General features: G+C 41.8%; 1 protein-coding gene across 1 annotated transcript; it reads left to right on the forward strand.

Annotated features, from left to right (window-relative positions):
- The first annotated feature begins 807 nt into the window (after nucleotides 1-807).
- On the forward strand, nucleotides 808-1,740 carry LOC135887781 (olfactory receptor 5V1-like). The gene has a single exon (XM_065415537.1). The coding sequence runs from the start codon at nucleotides 808-810 to the stop codon at nucleotides 1,738-1,740; it is 933 nt and encodes a 310-aa protein (XP_065271609.1).
- Nucleotides 1,741-20,028: the final 18,288 nt, after the last annotated feature.

Raw genomic sequence — 20,028 nt, forward strand, 5'->3', positions numbered from 1 at the left:
AGGAGGCTGTCATCCAGATACGGTCTTCTGAGGCCCACTTTAGAGGTAATTGATAATTATTCTGAATGCCATATTCTCCATACTGGTTTTTGTTGACAGACTATACCCTGTTGGGTGAAAACCCAAAATTTCTAGGCCTCGGCGGTTTCTTTCTCTTCTAGAATTCTAGATATTTTAATAGGGACCAGCCCAATAAGATTCTATAGATATTATATTCTGTAGTTTTTGTAGAGTATTTATAGAACTGGCCAGATCCCATGCTGGTGTGCCTCAGCCATAGCTCCATAGGCATCAATGGGCCAAATCTCCAGCTGCTGTAAATCAGCCGTAGCTCTATTGAAGTGGAATGGGACAGATGAAAGAGATATTAGGAAAGAGAGAGACAGCAAGGGTGACTCTATATCCTGGTGGTTAGGGCACTCACCTCCAGATGCAGGAGGCCAAGAATCCAGTCCTTCTGCTCCAAAGCTTTTTTATTATTTAACCACAGTGCAACAGCTTCAACAGGAGAGAATGAGGGAGCCCTATGTCCAACTGTCCCAATATCACAGCTGAGCGGTGTTTCTGTGAGTACCACTGGGGCCTGATCCTGGGATTTAGAGAACTAAAAGAGTAGTTTGGCGCCAAAGTCCTTTTCTGCATATAGCCCATTTTTGTCTATTTTAAACACACATTTTATAGGATGTAGTAGGCCTCTCTTTACATTCATCCTACTGATCAGATGAGCTCCATAGGCCATTTCAATGTACTTGTGTGTTACTTTTATTTTTTCCAGTCTGACAGGTCAGTTTTCCTGAGTAAGGATCAATGGAAAATCAAACCGAAGTGACTGAATTTATTCTCCTGGGACTTTCCAATGACCCACAGATGCAGATTTTCCTCTTCCTGGTGTTTTTAGTTGTCTACCTAATCACACTTTTGGCAAACATGGTGATCATGGTGGTGATAAGGACTGATCCTCACCTTCACACCCCAATGTATTTCTTCCTGTCTCATTTATCCTTTGTTGATATCTGCTATTCCTCAGCCACTGTCCCTAATATGTTAGTGTATTTCCTGGCAGAGCACAAAACCATTTCTGTCAATAGCTGCATTGCACAGGTGTTCTTCATTTTCCTGCTGGCTGCTCCTGAAATTTTTATTCTCTCAGCAATGGCTTTTGACCGCTACACTGCCATCTGTGATCCATTGTGTTACATGAATACAATGAACAAAGGGATCTGTGTTCAGCTGGTGAGTGGTGCATGGGCAATAGGCTTCATTGATGCCCTGCTTAACACTGTTTTTGCCCTCAAGTTGCATTTCTGTGGGCCCAATCAAATCAGCCATTTCAGCTGTGAGCTCCCTTCTTTATTACATCTGTCCTGCACTGAGACCTTCACCAATGAAGTGGTGCTTCTTACTTCTATTGCGATATTTGGATCAAGCTCCTTTCTGTTCACTCTGGTCTCCTACATTCACATCATCTCCACTATCCGGAGGATACGCTCTGCGGAGGGCAGGCGTAAAGCCTTCTCCACCTGCAGCTCCCACCTTATTGTGGTTGGTTTGTTGTACTTGACAGCTTTTTTCCAGTACACAAAACCCAGATCAGTCTCCTCTGTGGTGCTGGATGAAATGTTTTCCATCCAGTACAGCATATTTACCCCCATGTTAAACCCCATTGTCTACTGCCTGAAAAACAAGGAGGTGAAAACAGCTGTAGGGAAAATGTTGGGGAAATTCAAATTTCTCAAGTAGTGTCAATGTTATTTAAAGAAAAAAAAAGAGCATAGAACTGTGGATAACTTGTGTTTGGGAGACTCTCAGCTCAGGTATCTGAAATTTTGGGCAAAAGCCTCAGCTGGTCTAAATCAGTGTGGCTCCATTGAACTCAGCAGGCCACATCCCCATTGGGTAGAAGAGACACTGGAGCAAAGGGGACGGGATCCACGTGTGATGTTGCACCCCATAAGACTTTATGGAAATATGCTTATGAATGTATATGACATAACTGGAATATGTTTTATGCTACATATGCCATGTAACATATCTATGTGAAGGTTATGATCTACTGAATATATTCATCCTATTTGTATTCATGTGTTATTGTTGTATTTGAAGTTATGAATATTGGCTGTATACTTGTTTGGTTTTTAAATAGCCTTAGTAAGGCATTTGTTCAGCTTCTTTAGAAAGGAATTTGCAAGTTAAGTGCCCAGTCAAGAAGCACTTAACGGAAAATGGATCTTGGAAGACTCCAATCCACATAAGTCTACATGAGAACATTCAAGGTAGCATGTGAATCATGGCTGCTACTTGTAAGTTCTGAGTAATGCATGGATATGTGACTTGCCCATGTGACTCCAAAACTCCATCTTGTAGCTTGAATTCTACACAGGGGGAGGGAGGGGTATCCACCCAGAAGAGAGAGTCTATTTAAACCCTTGGGAGACCCTTCATTTTGTCTTCAGCTGGCTCAAAAGAGAGCCTCTCCACCCCCAAGGATACCTGAAAGAAACTGGAACAAAGGACAGTAACTACAAGGGCGTGAGTGATTGCTGGACCCAGACTAGAAGGAGACTAGTCTGTAAAAGGAAGCTTACTGGAACTCCTCTGAGGGTGAGGTATTATCTGTATTCAGTTTTCTTACTGCATTAGGCATAGACTTGCAGGGTTTTATTTTATTTCACTTGGAACCTCTTAAATCCTACTTTCTGTATTTAATAAAATCACTTTTTACTTATTAACCCAGAATAGGTATTTATACCGGGGGGAAACAGCTGTGCATATCTCTCTATCAGTGTTACAGAGGGTGAACAATTTATGAATTTACCCTGTATAAAGCTATATGTCTATGTTTTGTGTAAAATTGATTTATTTGGGGTTTGGACCCCATTGGGAGTTGGGCATTTGAGTGTTGAAGACAGGAACACTTCTTAAGCTGCTTTCATTTCAAGCCTGTAGCTTTGGGGGATGTGGCTCAGACCTGGTTCTGGGTTTACAGCAGGCTAGCGGGTCTGGCTCAAACCAGGCAGGGAACTGAATTCCCAAGCGCCCAGGGCAGGAGAGCAAGGGCATAAGTAGTCTTGGCACATCAGTTGACAGCCCCAAGGGGGTTTCTGTGATCCAACCCGTCACACCTGGGTCTCCATCTTGGGTGAGTGCTAGAAGCACCAGGATCTAGAGCCATTCATGCGCACGCTCTCTCTCTCTAGGCCAATATTTCTTTCAATCTGACCCACTGACTGCAATGGAGCTATGGCTAATTCATACCACTTGAGGATCTGGCCAGTTCTATGAAAAGAACATCTTTGTCTATTGCAGTCTGTAGTTCTTCTAGAGTATTTTGTTGAAAACCCTATTTAATATCTGTAGTATCTTATAGGATTCATCACTATTAATGTCTCTGACTCCACTGATAATAACTAATAATGTGTGTGATCCCCAGCTGGGCCAAGATGCACAAAGGAATTAAGTCTCTGTTAGGAGAGATTGAGACACATATCAGGAATCCCATATCACAGTGGTTAGGGCACCTACATTATCAGGCACTTGAAAACGGTCTACTGCATCCCTAACTGCTAGGTGAAAAGTTGAGGGGTTTCTTCCACCTAACATCTTCTTGTTCTCTCCCCTCTCTAACCATGGTTTCTTGCCACCTGTTGCCAGATTTGCCCATTATTTTGGGGTATGCTCATTTATTAGGGTTACTTTTCTGTGGGGGAGGCAGGAGGGGTGTTTCTGTAATTCTATCAATGTACTGCTTGTGTCACTTGTGTCTTCATATCGAGCCCTACTTCTCCCTTCTGCAAGTCCCCTCCCAATGGAGCTATCCTGCAGGACCTGGGTTCCCCAGGGCTGGGTTCCTCCACCCCAGAAACAGCTGAACACACACTTGCGCGCGCACACACACACACATTAACAGAGCAAGTCTGAGTGGACCAGATCAATCAGCACTACCAAACTGCCACCCTTATATGCCCCTGGACTCAGTAGCCTGAGTCGAGCAGCACTTCCAAGCTGCCACCCTCATCTGTCACAGGTTCAGCATGTCCCTATCCCCACTTCTACGTTACAATTGTTCTGGTAGTAAACCTCTTGATGAGCAAACCCCACAGGATTTTTGGGCGCTACAGGGATCTTTAGCTTAGGTAAGAGAAGCGTTGCTGCAGATTAAATGGGAAGCCAGAAACACAGAAGAGTAAAGTTCAGAGAGATAGTGAGGGAAGCAACCAGCTTAACCATAATAGTTATTTATTGAATAATAGTGATAACCACACAAGGAGAGCCTAAACAAACATAACTGTTACATTATAAAAGATTACAGAAGTCATATATAGAAAACTATTCCTGATCAAACAAGTCAGGGTTAAAAAGTTATACCTGAGGTAGAAAAGAAAGCAGAGAGAGAGGGAGGGAGGGATCTCAGCACTCCATGAATCTTGAACTGGTCGGGGTTTCCAGGTGATGGTGGTAGCTCAGCGTCCTGAGTCCTGGAGACAGGGAGAGCCCCCAGCACGATCAATCAGGAGAAGATGAAGTCTTAGTGGAACTGATGCAGAGTTTGGATCCATTCATCAGAACACTTACTTGAGCTTGGGTAGGTTTTTTGTTTGTTTGATTGTTTGTAGGGAAAGAACAATGGTTCAAGGGAGAACACTTGTTATTGATTTGTTTATGGGTAAACTGATGACTGAAGGGCTTTCTTTAGGCTAGACAATAGGAGCTGATCACTTTTGGCTATGGGTGATGTTCCTTCCAGGGAGCTCACAATGCAATTAGGCAGCTTCAGTATTTTGGATACCAATCAAGGATTCATTACTATAATTGGTCTGGTAACTGCTGAGCTGTGTGTGTGCAGGCATAGGTTCATTAACATCTGGAGCAGAGATCCCCCAGGATGCAATACTTCCCTGCTTTTCTGGTCCCAGAGTTCAGTGTGGTTCTTGCCTTGGAATCTCTGTTCTCCATTCTATAAGCTAATGCCAATTTAGGTGATGTTAGAGGATTCACAGTTGATAATCCCAAGGCAAAGATGGTGCCTTCCCCCAGAGGAGATAGGGACTGAACTCCTGTGACAGCTGCGGGATTTAGAACACAACCCTCTGCTTGGCCTTTCCCATTGGCTAAGGAACCATCTATCATGTTGGCTTTTTTCTAATCCCATTCTTGGTACCTATGTCTGCCCGTTCACTGTGTAAGAAGCCTTGCTGCCCAAGTCAGGCTCTGGAAACCTAGTGATTGGGGGGGAAAATCACCTAAAAGTCATCCACTGGAATGCTCAGAATTAGAACAGCTATGTCCCTTTGTGAATCTAACTCTGGGTGTAAATCCACCTAGTTCCATTGATTTAATGGTGCTATGTGGATTTACATGAACTGGGAATCTGGCCCATAGTGTCCATATTCTAAAGTGATTTTATATTCCTCAAATTTCCCTCGCCGTTGAGTTGGAAAGACCTATGTATCATCGAGTCTCTACTTAAATCCTAAACATAATAGGAAGTGGTGCTGGCACTATGCACCCTAGTGAAATTCACCCTTAGATGCAGCACCGCAGATGGTGGAAAGCAACATAACTCCACTGAAAGAAACAGGGCTACACCGATATATGTCAGCTGAGGATCTTGCCTCAGCGAATAAAGTTATGATTCAATATCCACCTTTTGTCAAAGTTGTTATTACAGAAATATCATCTCAGGTAAATGAAGAGTCAACCAGCAGGCTGGGATTTTCAAAAGAGTTTAGGCAAGTTAGGTGCCCTACTCCTGTTGTATGGGGAAAATGTAGTCCCAGTGACATGCCCAAGGTCAGTAAGAAAGTCAGTGGCGAGCAAGATTGTCATAACTATAAAGGGAAGGGTGGCAGCTCTCCTGTGTACAGTGCTATGAAATCCCTCCTGACTAGAGACTCCAAATCCTTTTACCTGTAAAGGGTTAAGAAGGTCGGGTAACCTGGCTGACACCTGACCCAAAGGACCAATAAGGGGACAAAATACTTTCAAATCTGGGGGTGGGAAAGGCTTTTCTTTTGTGCCCTTTGTTTAAGGGGTTGTTCGCTCTTGGGACTGAGAAGGACCAGACATCAATCCAGGTTCTCCCCATCTTTCTAAACAAGTCTCTCTTATTTCAAACTTGTAAGTAAAAAAGCCAGGCAAGGCGTCTTAGTTTTACTTTGTTTTCTCAACTTGTAAATGTACCTTTTACCAGAGTGTTTATCTTTGTTTGCTGTACTTTGAACCTAAGACAGAGGGGGGGTCCTCTAAGCTCTTTAAGTTTGATTACCCTGTAAAGTTATTTTCCATACTGATTTTACAGAGATGATTTTTACCTTTTTCTTTAATTAAAAGCCTTCTTTTTAAGAACCAGATTGATTTCTCCTTGTTTTAAGATCCAAGGGGGTTTGGATCTATGTTCACCAGGAGTTGGTGAAAGGAAGGAGGGGGGAAGGGTCAATTTCTCCTTGTTTAAGATCCAAGGAGTTTGGATCTGTATTCACCAGGGAATTGGTGAGAGGTTTCTCAAGGCTTCCCAGGGAGGGAATCCAGTGGGAATGGTGGCAGCGGGACCAGTGCTAAGCTGGTAGTTAAGCTTAGAAGTTTTCATGCAGGCCCCTACATTTGTACCCTAAAGTTCAAAGTGGGGATACAGCCTTGACAAAGATATTGAAGCTTGATCCATGGGCCACTGGTAGTACTAGGCTGAGATGGGAAGAGATATGCACTCCCTGTCCCTGCTAAGAAAGATACCACCCTTTCCTCCTGGTTTCACAGGGAGAATTTCTTCTTTCACATTCTTCACAAAAAATGAATAGAGCTGGTTGAAAATGGGAATATTTTCATGAACAAAAAAATCATGGCCCTCTTTCTCATTAAAATTTACAACTTTTGCAACCAGCTCATTGAATAGAAAATAGCATGATTTAACTACTGTCCCCTCTTGCTTTTGCAGGGTGTCCTGCCCACTAAGTGTCACTCTGTTGGACTGTAATTTCTTTAGAACAGGAATGATGACCACTTCTATGTTTGTTAGTTCTGGTCAAATGTTTTCCCTATGTTTGGAAAACAAAATCTGAAAGTATTGTTACATCAAGATAGAAATTTTCTGTGGGAAAATCTGAATTTTGAATAAAAATATTTCTTTTTTTGTTGGGGGGGGCGGGAAGATTCCATTTCAATTTGACATTTCAAAATGAAATGAGAGGTTTTGTTTCAAAATGTCCAATTGAAATGAAAACTTTCATTTTGAATTGATATTGTCACTTAAATTGACAATAAAATGACTCCTCTCAAGCTCATTGTAAATAAAAATATTCATTCAATCAGAAGGATTTTGTTTGAAATAGACACTTAAAGAGGAAATGTTTTGTTACAATCAAATTTACAAATGAAATGTTTAGACATTTCTGCATCCAAACCTTTTAGAATTTTTAATCTTATGAAAATTTTGACATTTCATTTTTGTGGCCCCTGTTGGGATTAAATGAAATGTCAAAATACATAGCTTCCTGTGTGATGGAAATTTCTGTATCATCTCTAATATTTGTACACTGCCAAGTATAACAAGGAACTGATTTCATAGATTCAAAGGCCAGAAGGGACCACTGTGATCCCCTAGTCTGACCTCCTGTAGAACACAGGACAGATTATATATAATAAAGAAGGAGTTTCTCCAGTGTCTCAGTCTATTACATTTAAGCGCTCTGGGTCATAGACTCTCTTTAATTTCATTTTAAGTGCACAGACTGGTATTTTGTTGGTGCTTAACAGATTAGTGGTAATAACCTTCTGTAATTTGGGAAAAGAACCTCACAGATGGACTGCAGATTTCAATACACTTTGTAATAATTCAGCCTACAAACTTACTCTCATTGTGAGCTCAACTGTAAAAAAGTATGTGACAGTTCATCAGATGTCACAATAGCCTATAATAGCAAATGGTGATGGAAAAAGACACCAAAGGGAGGGAGAAAGAGAGACTGAAAAAGTCCAAAGGAAAACGTTTCCTGATAGAACTCACAAACTGTGCTAAGATCATGCCTCATAAATAAGACAGTGTGAGACTGAAAAATCAGTGAACCAAAATCAGTGTATCAAACTAGGCCTAATTGGTGAGCAAAGTAATGAGGGGATGGGCTACTGCATCCATCAGTCCCTTTTGGGGTTCTTAAAGAAAGAGACTTTGGGTAGAAAAGTTGGCTACTGGAGTGAGCGTCACCATCATGGCTAACACCCGCACTGTTTCCTGGGACCCCAGAACTTCTTCATCCTAATCCTGAGAGACGTCCTGACCAGACTGGTCCAGAGAGAGGGAGGAAGATGACTCCATCACTGCCTCCAGTTAAATTCCAAATACCGCCTAAGATGAGATACTTCCTTTAGCTCCATGTTCCTCCCTTTTGCCCTGCCTCCTTTTCCTTCGCAACTTTATTTCTTCTCTTTCCTATCCCTCCCCTTTTCCCTTCTGTCTAATGAGAGTCTGGCTTAGCAGGACAAGACTGTATACTTAGGAGCACTGCTGTCAGCCTGGGACCAGAAAGAGGCCATTGAAAGTAATGCCCTAAACAGCTGGATGCTGGTACAAGCTTGCCAGGTCTCTAAATGGCTAATAAGACAGTGAGCCATGCCTGTGTTTCTCCAGCTGTGAGGTTGCAAATGAGAGTCAACCCCAGAGACTGAAGCTGCATTTTCTATTTTTGCTGTCCCTTACTCTCCCCTTGTGTGTGTTTTTCTTTTGTTTTGTCTTCTAGCAAACAGGATCGGATTTGAACAAGAACAGCAAGGATAGCTCCCACACAGCTCTACTAACTTCTCCTCTTTTCCCCAAAAGAACAGTTATTACCATCTTTAATGCCATCTAAAAGTCTGTTGAACAAGGGTGTGTTTTTTTTCCTTCCAAAAACTTCCTTCAGCTAAAGCGGAGGGGAATAACGGAAGTTGTTAAAATAAAAGCTTTATTTAACACTTTCCTTTTCAAAGACTTAAATTGTTTGTCCTCCTTTTCTGTGTCTTTAATAAAAGCCATAAAGGATGTTTAATGGTGTGTTTGACATGGTAACAAGTAGGCTGAGCTCTCTGTATACCAAATTCTGAAGCTTGTTTAATACTGTTTAATGCTGGACAGTGACTGGGATATGTTAACACCTTTGGGGCCATATATTCCATCTAAATTAATAGAACATACAGTGATACACATAAAGTCCTTTGAGATCTTCGGATAAAGGAAGCTGCTGAAGAAAATTGATCGCCTCTTTTACTGCCACTGTCTGTATCATGGGAACATACGTTATTGAGTCTTCCTCTGAACAGCTGGTTCTGGTCACTGCCAGAAAGAGGATTCTAGACTACATGGCAGGTCTGACTCAATATGGCAATTCTTGACAGTACACAGATGTGGGATAATCTGCCCCTATAGCAGAGTCTTTAATTGTTAGAGTTTGGTTTAAGCCCTGAACCTTAAAGTTTAATTATGTGTCTTATTTGTGCATAGAACACCCTCCCAACAGTGGTTCACCAAAACAGACAGCCGCCCCTAAAGCAAATCCTAAAGAAACAAAGTCTAACTTGGTTGAATGGGCTTTTTCATGCATCTCTTCTTCTCTATAGACATGATATTGCATGCACTTGAGTGTTTAGACTAAATGGTTGTCAAGTATCAGTTGGTAGCCGTGTTAGTCTGTATCCACAAAAACAACAAGGAGTCCGGTGGCACCTTAAAGCCTAACAGATTTATTTGGGCATAAGCTTTCATGGGTAAAAAACCTCATTTCTTCAGATGCAGCAATAGACTAAATTCAGATGTAGCAATAGACTAAATGGTTGTATCCCTACAGCCTGTCTGCTTTCGGAACTCCAACGGAGGCTAACAGGACTTCCTTTTTTAGACTTCCTGATGGACTGAGCCCAATCAAGATTGTGTGTGATCCAAGTCCTGCAGACAAATTCAGAATCTTGGTAGTGGTCCATAGCCACACTTAATTGGAGTATGATTATTCATGTGTTCATCCTATGCACTGGAGTAGCCCTTTTGCAGGATTGGTCACTATATGAATATTTATATGAGCATTTGAGTTTTCACTAAGCCAAAGTAACATCTACAAGATAGTAATTAGATCTGCATTTTTCAAGGACTCTGAATTCTGGCACCGAGGAAGAGAAAGGAGGAAATCTTGAATACAGTGGAAACGAATATTTTAAGATCAGTGGTTGGAGTTACAAGGATGGACCATGTTCAGAACAAAGTAGGGGAAGTGTGAAGGTGATAAAATTTTATATATATATATATATATATATATATATATATATATATATATATATATATATATATTGTGACAGACCCAGAGAAGTGAGGTACAGGAGTCTGGTAGAGGGCCAATATACTTGTCACTGGATGAGTAGTTTTCTGTTCCCTGAGTGACCAGAGAAGGGGCTGCACTAGAGTAATCAGGAACCTGCTAGAACCAGTTAAGGCAGGCAGGCTAATTAAGACACCTGGAGCCAATTAAGAAGAAGCTGCTAGAATCAATTAAGGCAGGCTAATCAGGGCACCTGGGTTTTAAAAGGAGCTCACTTCAGTTTGTGGTGGTGAGTGTGAGGAGCTGGGAGCAAGAGGCGCAAGGAGCTGAGAGTGAGAGGGTGTGCTGCTGGAGGACTGAGGAGCACAAGCGTTATCAGACACCAGGAGGAAGGTCCTGTGGTGAGAATAAGGAAGGTGTTTGGAGGAGGCCATGGGGAAGTAGCCCAGGGAGTTGTAGCTGTCATGCAGCTGTTACAGGAGGCACTATAGAGAGCTGCAGTCCACAGGGCCCTGGGCTGGAACCGGGAGTAGAGGGCGGGCCTGGGTTCCCCCCAAACCTCCCAATTGACCTGGACTGTGGGTTCTTCCAGAGGGGAAGGTCTCTGGGCTGTTCCCCAACCCACATGGTGAATCTATGAGGCAAGAAAATTCACCAATAAGCGCAGGAGCCACCAAGATAGAGGAGGAACTTTGTCACAATGTATAAAAGCTGAGGGAATCCAGGTTTAGATGGTTTGGCTATGCAAAAATAAAATAGGGAGAACATATAGGAAAGAGGGAGTTAAATTTAGTAGTGAAGGGTAAGAGAATTGTTGGAAGACCCCAAATTAGATGGATGGATGTCATAGTAAAGGATTTGGTTAGCTTCTGGGTTTCAGAGGAAATATATACAAGACAGACTAGAATGGATAAGAAGAACTTGAAGACCCAACCGCATATAGATGGGAGTAAGCCTAGAGGATTTGAGTGCAGCCAGGGATTCAGACACTATATTGCAAGATTGTAATTATGACAGAAATGACAATATCCTGTAATATCTTGGAAAAACCTTACTGAATTAAGTTTAACATCTTTGGAGTTTTTGTATTAAAAATGCAAATATTTATGTACTGTTGTGAGATTGCATGAAGATTCTTTAGGAGGAATCAATGAATAATGCAATTTCTGGGAGCTATTAGGAGCTTCAAAGGACAGTTGGGGACAATACGAGTGAAGTGGATGTCCTAGGACATTTTGTGGGGGAGAAGGGAATGCAAATGCAGACCCGGATTTAGGGGCAGGCAACCCAGGGCTTGGGGGGTGCTGTTTTTGTTGTCAGCGACAAAATACTGATTTACAGATTCCAGTGTGGAAATTTAACTTCTTCTATGACAGGGATAAATCATGCATGCAAATCATGCACCAAAGTCCTGAAATGTGGTACAAATGCAATAAAAAATAAGGTATTCAAAAGTTTAACATTTGGAGGGGGGGCGGCAAAGACATTTCTTGCCTTGGGCACCATTTGGTCTAGGGCCGGCCCTGTGCAAATGACTCACCTGGAAACCCTTCTTTTGAAGCTGCACTTTGGGCAGAGATTGTCTGTCTGACTACATATGCAAGGTCTCTTCAAAGAGACAAGCTCTATAAATGAGTCACTCACAGAGTCAGGCATTGTTCTTGTTCTGAGGTGAGGATGTGAAGAACATGAATCCATAGGAAAATCCCTGAGTGGGGGTTGAAGGACAGCACTTACCAAAGCCCATGTTGCAGTTCGGGTGATCTCTGGTAAGCTTATTGTATAGGGTTTTTTTATTCTTTTTTATATTTTTCTCAGTAGTGACTTACCTTAAGCCTAAAATACCCTTGCTTAGAAAGAGCCGTGTGGTAACTTACAAGCATAGCAATTACACTGTGTACTGTCTCTGAGGAGAGAAGTGAAGATGGTCTGTTAGGAATAACACAGTGAAGGCAGGTAACTGGTCAGCCTGGGATTACCCTTGTCAGAAGGAAGAGTGATGCAATTCTCCACCCAAGAGAGGTAATGACTGGGGAGCAGGACGCCTGAGATTGGGTGCCCTCACTGGACCATACAGGAGGAACACAGGTGCAGTTGTTCTGAACTTTACCATTCATTCCACAGTCAGCCCCATGTAAGGAGCAAACCCCTCTCAGCAGAACCTGAGAATCTCCATCCGGTTCATGGCTCCCAGCCCCATGCTCCCTTTCCTTGGGAAAACAATGTCCGTCTGATGCAGGTTTATTTTCCATATGGTGCTGGCTCACTTCATGTCCACAAGTTATGGAGTCCCTGCCCCACAGAGGATGTTCTACTCATTGAACAGTGACCTGGAAAAGAACTCTGGGTTGCTCGAAAGCTTGTCTTTTTCAGTAATAAAAGTGGTCCAACTTGTCAAAGAGAGAGAGAGAGAGAGAGAGAGAGATGCTGATGGAACAATAAACAACACACAGAAAGGTATAAAGAGAAATAATACTGATAGTCTATGATGATGTAACACATTATGCAATTAATAAAAATGTATACTGTTCATATCAGGAAATGTTCAAAATGTAGGGGGCAGTTTCTGATCTCTTGAAAAAGGCATAGACCAATGTCAGTGGTTTTATTAGTCAGTCAAACTTTAGTTGTGAATGTTGGCCTTGTTTTGTGCCCTTAAGTTATTTCTGAACTCATCCTGATTTCACGGAATGCTTTGAAAATAATTTGGATGGGCAATTTCTTTTGCCCAGAGTTAATCATGACCTGCCGACAGAGCATGTAAATGGCAACAACATTGAATGGGTGAATAATTTTATGTAACTGGGTAATCAGATGATGGCATGAGGTCTATATCTGAAGAAGTCACAGGTCTGATGGATCTTATGTCAATGGCATTTGAGCATCATTCAAAGGCCCCTGCTTGGGTTGCAGGATGTCTCTGTGACATATAAGAAACAAGTGTTACATGTTGTTGTGATGACATCTCTCATATATGGAGAAGAAACATATCCATTAAACACATGGAGGAACACTCTGAGGAGAGGAAACTAAACAGTTTTCAGTGTCAAAAGTTACAGTGTATTCTTAACTTCAATTTGTTTGATTTTTCACAAATGAGGAGATACTTAGATGATCCCAGCAAGTTGCAGTCTGGCATCAGTTGAGAAGATGACTGCAATAGTGGAGTCATGTTCAACTCGCAGAAGAAGTTATGCTTTTACTGAAGCTTTATATATCTGGGGTCAAAGGAAATAGAGCACGAGGCTGACTAAGAAGAAGATTGGAAGATGCAATTTTGTGGGATTTAAGAAACCTTAATCCTCCCATACTGACTCTTGTGGAAGGGAGAAGACTTGCAAGGAACCATTTAAGATGGAAACCAGTTGTATACGCTGCCATGGTTGCATTATAGCCATGTGTATCTGCTGATGCTGATGTGCTGCTGATTTATACAAAGCAAACAGATTCAAAAGGAGACACTGAGAAAGCCCTGCCTCAAACTAGCCTAGAGATTAAAGCACTTTCCTGAGAGATGGGAAACCAAACTTCAAATCTCTGCTCCACAACAGACAGAGGTGGGTCATGAATGAGTGTCTCCCACGTGTCAGGTGATGAGTCACCTAACCAATGTGTTAAAGGTACTGCAAATCAATGAGATTCCCTGTGCCTCTTTGTGAATTTAGCCTTTTTTTTCCCTTTGGCTCGGATGAAACTATTTGGTAAACTTGTTTCAAATTTACAAATGTATCAGGTCAATCAAAACAGCATTTTTTGGTGATTCAGCTGTTTGTCTGAAAAATTTTGCCCAGCTCTATACAATATAGCTTTTCCTTTGTCTCATCTCCTATTCTTTCCTGCCATCTTATAGTCCATTTGCTCCTTTCTCATTCCTTAACCTGTGTATCCATCTATTGGTGATGTTTAAGGATGGCTGCCCTATTCCCATGCTTTCCCCTCCACTGCCCTCTTGTGGAATTATACATTAAGGCTATCATCTTCAAAGGAGTCTAGGGAGATTAAATCATTTGCTATTTGGATGTCTAACTCCTTAGCCTACTTTAGAGAATCTGAGCCTAAATACATTCCTTTTTAATTGACTGTCCCTGAGATTGGAAACCTCAATCACTTGGGCTCTTTTTATAATCTAAGCCTCAGTACCCTCATTCTTATGAACCATACACCGTTGTTTAAGGGCTGACCCAACACAGTGTTCTCGGTAGCTTGTCACAGAGAGTGAACTTCAGGGATCTTGCTCCAGGGGGAACAAGACAGCATTTAAATAGCTGTCAAGAAATCAGCTCTTAGTCTTGGAGTCTGCTAAGGAAAGGGTCTTTGTGCCACTCCCACTGATAACACTTGAAGGGTCTCACTGCTCCTCGTAAAAAAAATATTTGATGTCAAAAAATGCTGTTTTCCAGAGGCAGTGAGAGAGAGATTAGACAGACAAATCAGTAAGTTAGTAGATAGACTAAGAAAACAAAAAGAGAAAATCACAGGTCAGAATGATCTCACCATCTTTATGATCTACATTAAAAGGCAGGTGAGTTGATTCATGTTTTTATTCATTGTAATCTTTTATTTTCCTTTTAATTTCAAAGGACCAAGTTCTGCCCCTACCCCTTATCTAGGGGTGGGTCTCTCTGCAGAGTCCCTTTGATTTCTGCCTGAATGCAGCAGTCAGCTCACACAGAGTCAGTAGCAGCATAGGGGTCATGGCTGGCAATCCAGCCATCTCTCTCTCTCTGTGTGTTTCTCAAGGCAGCACTGAGAAAACTGAGATCAGCTGGTGCAGGATAACAGTAGTTTCTACTTTTGGAGTCTGTGTGTTGGGGGGTGAGTAGATTGGGGCAGGGCATTCTCTAGAGAAGACACTTAGCTTTTGGTTTCACTGTGCACAGAAGCCTTTGTTACCACTTAGGCAAGGTCCATCACTTTGCTCAGGCATTTGTCTGATTAGCTGATAGTTGGGAAAAGATTTATTTTCTCTCTGGGATACATATGGGAGAAACATAGATTTGACATTGGACAAAACATTGGCTTCATTCCCATTTCCACTACAAATCAATGTCAATTCCATGAGGGTAGGAGAGATTCTCTTATGTAGGAAAAGCCTGATATTCAGATGTGCAGGGTCCTGAGTCAAAAGTCACATTGGGTTGAGTTTAAGTGACTTAGGAAAAACTCCCATTAACTTACAATCAGATCCCTCCTTTTAAAATCATGTCAGCGTTCCTAGAGAGTGTTCATTTATTATGATCATTATTACTGTCCCTCAGTATTACAGAGGGGGATTTTTTTTAACAAATAGCTTTCACAATATACAAGATCTTTAAGCATAAAAAGGGAAAAGTTACTGTCTAAAATGTATCCCCATAAGTCACCAATAAAACCTTTGTGCACTGAGTCTATAGGTTTGGGTAGTCAGGAGTTTTATTAAACGCTCTGCACAATTCCTACATTTTAGATGATCAATGCTCTCATTTTCCTTTGACTTTCCATAACGTTCTCTCAGTGTCTAAGAGCTCTGTCTGCTGGAAGTCACTGACCATGATGTCTTGCACGTGTTCTTCAGCTGCTCATTCAGACCCTTAGAGATCACTCTAAGTATTCCAATAATCGCTGGGATCATCTGTGTTCTATTTTTCCATAATCAATGTACTGTGTGCAAGTGTTCTTCATACTTTGCTATCTTGTTGTTTTGTTTCTTTTTTATGACACTATCTGCTAGTATGGTGATATATATTAATATTTGGCCTGTTTTTCTGCACTGCTCAGTCTGTGAAAATTGCCAGATCCCATAAAATCTTAGCCTCTTCATTCTCTAGAGCGCTTCTGGTTTGGTGGTTGTAATAACACACAATTCGTTTAAATATGTACTTCCACAGAGACTCCAGTGCAGGAACTTGGTGGCATCGTGTGTGTTCTCTCCAAGCCAGGCTCAGCAGGCGTTCCACAGTCTCTTCCTTTTCAGAACAAATTGTGCATTTCAATTATTTTTGTTGCTTGATCTTTCTTCTATGTAAATAACCCTTAAGGACTCCTCTTGTGCACTCATATTGAGGTTCTCTGTCTCTTTTCCGATATCCTTCTAGAAACCATGAGTTTATGCATCTTCTACCCCTAACAGGTTTGATCTCTCTCCACCACTGTCCATGCACTCATTTCTGTGTAAAACTTTGGAGATTTTCTGTGGGGATTTCTTTTCTACTATCTTTCATGATTTCTTGGGCTGGAATGCATTCTCGGTCATTGCTTTTTATCACCACCAGATGATCTTTTTCTCTGTCTCACTTTTAATATGTTTTGATGTAGTACTCTTGATTATCAACTTCTTCCTCCACGGATAGCAGATATTTTTCCTGTATCACACTGTTGGATGTCTTCTCTGTGTTTTTATTGCTATTCAATCCTCATTGTATCACTAGCAGCTTTCTTGTTTGGATGTCAAATTTTTACTTATCCCCTTGATTCCACTTGATCACCCTGGCACTGTGCTGTACTACTGTTTATCCTGTGTCATTGCTCTACCAAAATGTTTGCATGTGGGTCAACATGACTAATCTCCCTTTTCAGGCTTTCAGTCTCCATTTGCATGAATAACTCCTCTTTGCTCTTAACCTCTCAGTTGTCCAGTGAGTCTATGCTCAGTCATTTCTTTCTCAGTGTTGTTGTTTCTCTTCTTCAAGTCTTGGCGCATTCAAGTCCTCCAGCCTCTCTCTTCTGGTTTTGCCAAAATCCAACCTTAGTGCAAACCAATAAGGGATCTAAGAGTCCTTTTCACTCTTTGGCTGAAAATTATCTCTGGTTTTCTTGAATTGTTTGGACAGTTGCATGATATCAGCCTGGGGTTACCCACTTCCACGCACACACCTTGGCAGTGGAGGAGCCTGTCATAAAGCTAAGATCTTGTGAGGCCCTCTTTATGGCATTTGTAATATTTATCGATTTGCCTGTGTTCTCTGTATTGGGTTGCCAGCCTATGCCCAAACCAGTATTTCTAGGTCTCAGGGGTTTATTATTATTATTATTATTTTATTACTGTTGAAATCCTAGATATTTTAATAGGGTGGAATCGAATAATATACTATAGATATCAAATACTCTACAACAGTGGTTTTGAACTTGTGGTCCACAGACCCCTGGTGGTCCATAGACCATGTTTAAGATTTTCAAAGGGGTCTGCACCTACATTTTTAGGGGTCCACAAATGAAAAAAGGCCAAAAACTACTGCTCTACAAAAATTACATAATGTAGTAGACAAAGAGGTACTTATAGAATTGGCCAGATCCCAGATTCAGTGGGTGTGAATCAGCCATAGCTCCACTGGCATAAAGGGGCCAGATACCCAACTGGAGTAAAAACAGCTGTATCTCTGCTGATGTTAGAGAGACAGATTAAAGAGTTATTAGGCCAGAGAGAAACCGTAAACAAGCGAATGTCTGGTGGTTAGGGCTCTCACCCTGGATGCAGGAGATCCAGTATCCAGTCCCCTTTCTCCAATGCTTCCTTCATTATTTAACCACAGTGGAACAGATTCAACAGGAGAGCCTAAGCAAGGCCCGCATCAGACTGTCCCATAGCCCCAGCTGGGTGGGGATTTTGTGAATACCTGTGGGGCCCGATTCTGTGATTTAGTTGCTTAAAGTGGCAGTTAGGGATCTAAGTCCTGTTGTGTATCTGGCCCATTTTGTCATTGTAGAACACACAAATTCCAGCCAGATTATGGCTGTTGGTTTTCTAAATCTTGTCTATTTAAAATATATATATATATATATATATATATATATATATATATATATATATATATATATATATATATATATATATATTGCATGATAGAATAGGGCTCTCTTTATATTCATCCTACTGAAGAGATGACCTCTAGATGACAGTTCAATTCACTTTTATGATCTGAGTTAATTTTATTTATTTATTTGTCTTATAGGTCCTAGTTTTGCTGAAAAAATATCAATGCAAAATCAAACCACAGTGACCGAATTTATTCTCCTGGGACTTTCCAGTGACCCACAGATGCAGATTTTCCTCTTCTCGGTGTTTTTAGTTATTTACCTAATCACTCTGGGTGGTAACATAGTGATCATGGTGGTCATAAGAGCTGATTCTCACCTTCACACCCCTATGTACTTCTTCCTCTTCCATTTATCCTTTGTTGATATCTGCTATTCTTCGATCACGGTGCCAAACACGCTGATGAACTTCGTAGCAGCACACAAAACTATTTCTGTCAATGGCTGCATTACTCAGATGTTCTTCTTTATCCTCTAAGCTGGTACTGAAGCTTTCATTCTCTCAGCCATGGCTTATGACCGCTACTCTGCCATCTGTGACCCATTGCATTACGTGGAGCCATTTCAGCTGTGAGCTTCCTCCTCTGTTACAACTGTCCTGCACTGAGACACGCACAAGTCAAGTGCTGCTTCTTACTTCTGCTGTGATATTTGGGTTGAGCTCCATCCTCCTCACCATGGTCTCCTACATTCACATCATCTCCACCATCCAGAGGATATGCTCTGTGGAGGGCAGGCGTAAAGCCTTCTCCACCTGTAGCTCCCAATTTATTGTGATTGTGTACCGGACAAAACCTGTCAGGAAGAATAAGCCAAAGCCCAGCTCCGTCTCTATGATTCTGGATGAAATGTTCTCCATCCAGTAGAGCATTTTGACCCCCATGTTAAACCCCATCATCTACAGCCTGAAAAACAAGGAGGTGAAAACAGCTGTAGGGAAAATGTTGGAGGAAATTCAAAACAAGGAGGTGAAAACAGCTGTAGGGAAAATGTTGGAGGAAATTCAACCCTCTCAAGTAGTGTCAATGTTCTTAAATCTCTTCTCCTCATCAGGCCATTGAACCGGGGTCTACTTCTCTTGGGTGACTACCAGAACCACTGAGCTAAAACTAAGGAGGGACTTCTTCCTCCTAATTCCCTCTCAGTCTTCTCTGCCCCACCACACTCCGGCTTATTGAAAAATACACCTTAGTTGGGGTTAGAGGGTTCCCAGATGAGAATCCCAAGCAGAAAAAGTGTTTCCCTCCTGGGGTTAAGGTAATGCATGCCTTGAAAGATTGGGGTGGTTAGGGCACACCCATCTCCTCAGCATCTCCCATTGGCTAATTTAGGATGTGACCCACCAATCAAGATGGCTTTTTCAAATCCCATTCGTAGGCACCTATCTCTCCTCTTCCATTGTGAAGGGAGCCAGGGTGACAAATTCTGGCTTTGAGAATCTCTATGATTTTCCAGGCACTTCAAAGTTAGGCACTGCAATGCTCAGCATCACAACACCTATGTCCCTTTGTGAACCTACCCCATGGTGTAAATTGACATGGTGCCATTAAGTCAATGTAGGTACATGAATTTACATCACATGAGGCTGTGACCATAGTTTTCGTATTCTAAAGTGATTTTGTTTTCCTCAAATTTCACTCACTGTCGAGCTGGAAAGCCCTGTGTATTGCTGAATGTCCACTGACATCACAAACATAGTGGAAAGTGGTGCTGCTGGTCTGCACCCAAGTGCAATTCACCTTTAGATGCAGAACCCCAGCTGGTGAAAAGCAGCGTAGCTCCACTGAAATAAACAGGGCTACTCTGATACCTGCCAACTGAGGATCTCAGATATGACTTTGAATTCAACCGTTGCCAGTGTTTGACTTCTAGAGATACGGTCTGGGGTAAATGAACAGTCAACCAATAGGTTGAGCTATTCAAAAGAGTCTAAGGGAGTCAGGTGCCCAACTCCTATTGGATG

This window comes from Emys orbicularis, chromosome 13 (assembly GCF_028017835.1).
Source record: "Emys orbicularis isolate rEmyOrb1 chromosome 13, rEmyOrb1.hap1, whole genome shotgun sequence".
Classification (NCBI taxonomy): domain Eukaryota; kingdom Metazoa; phylum Chordata; order Testudines; family Emydidae; genus Emys; species Emys orbicularis.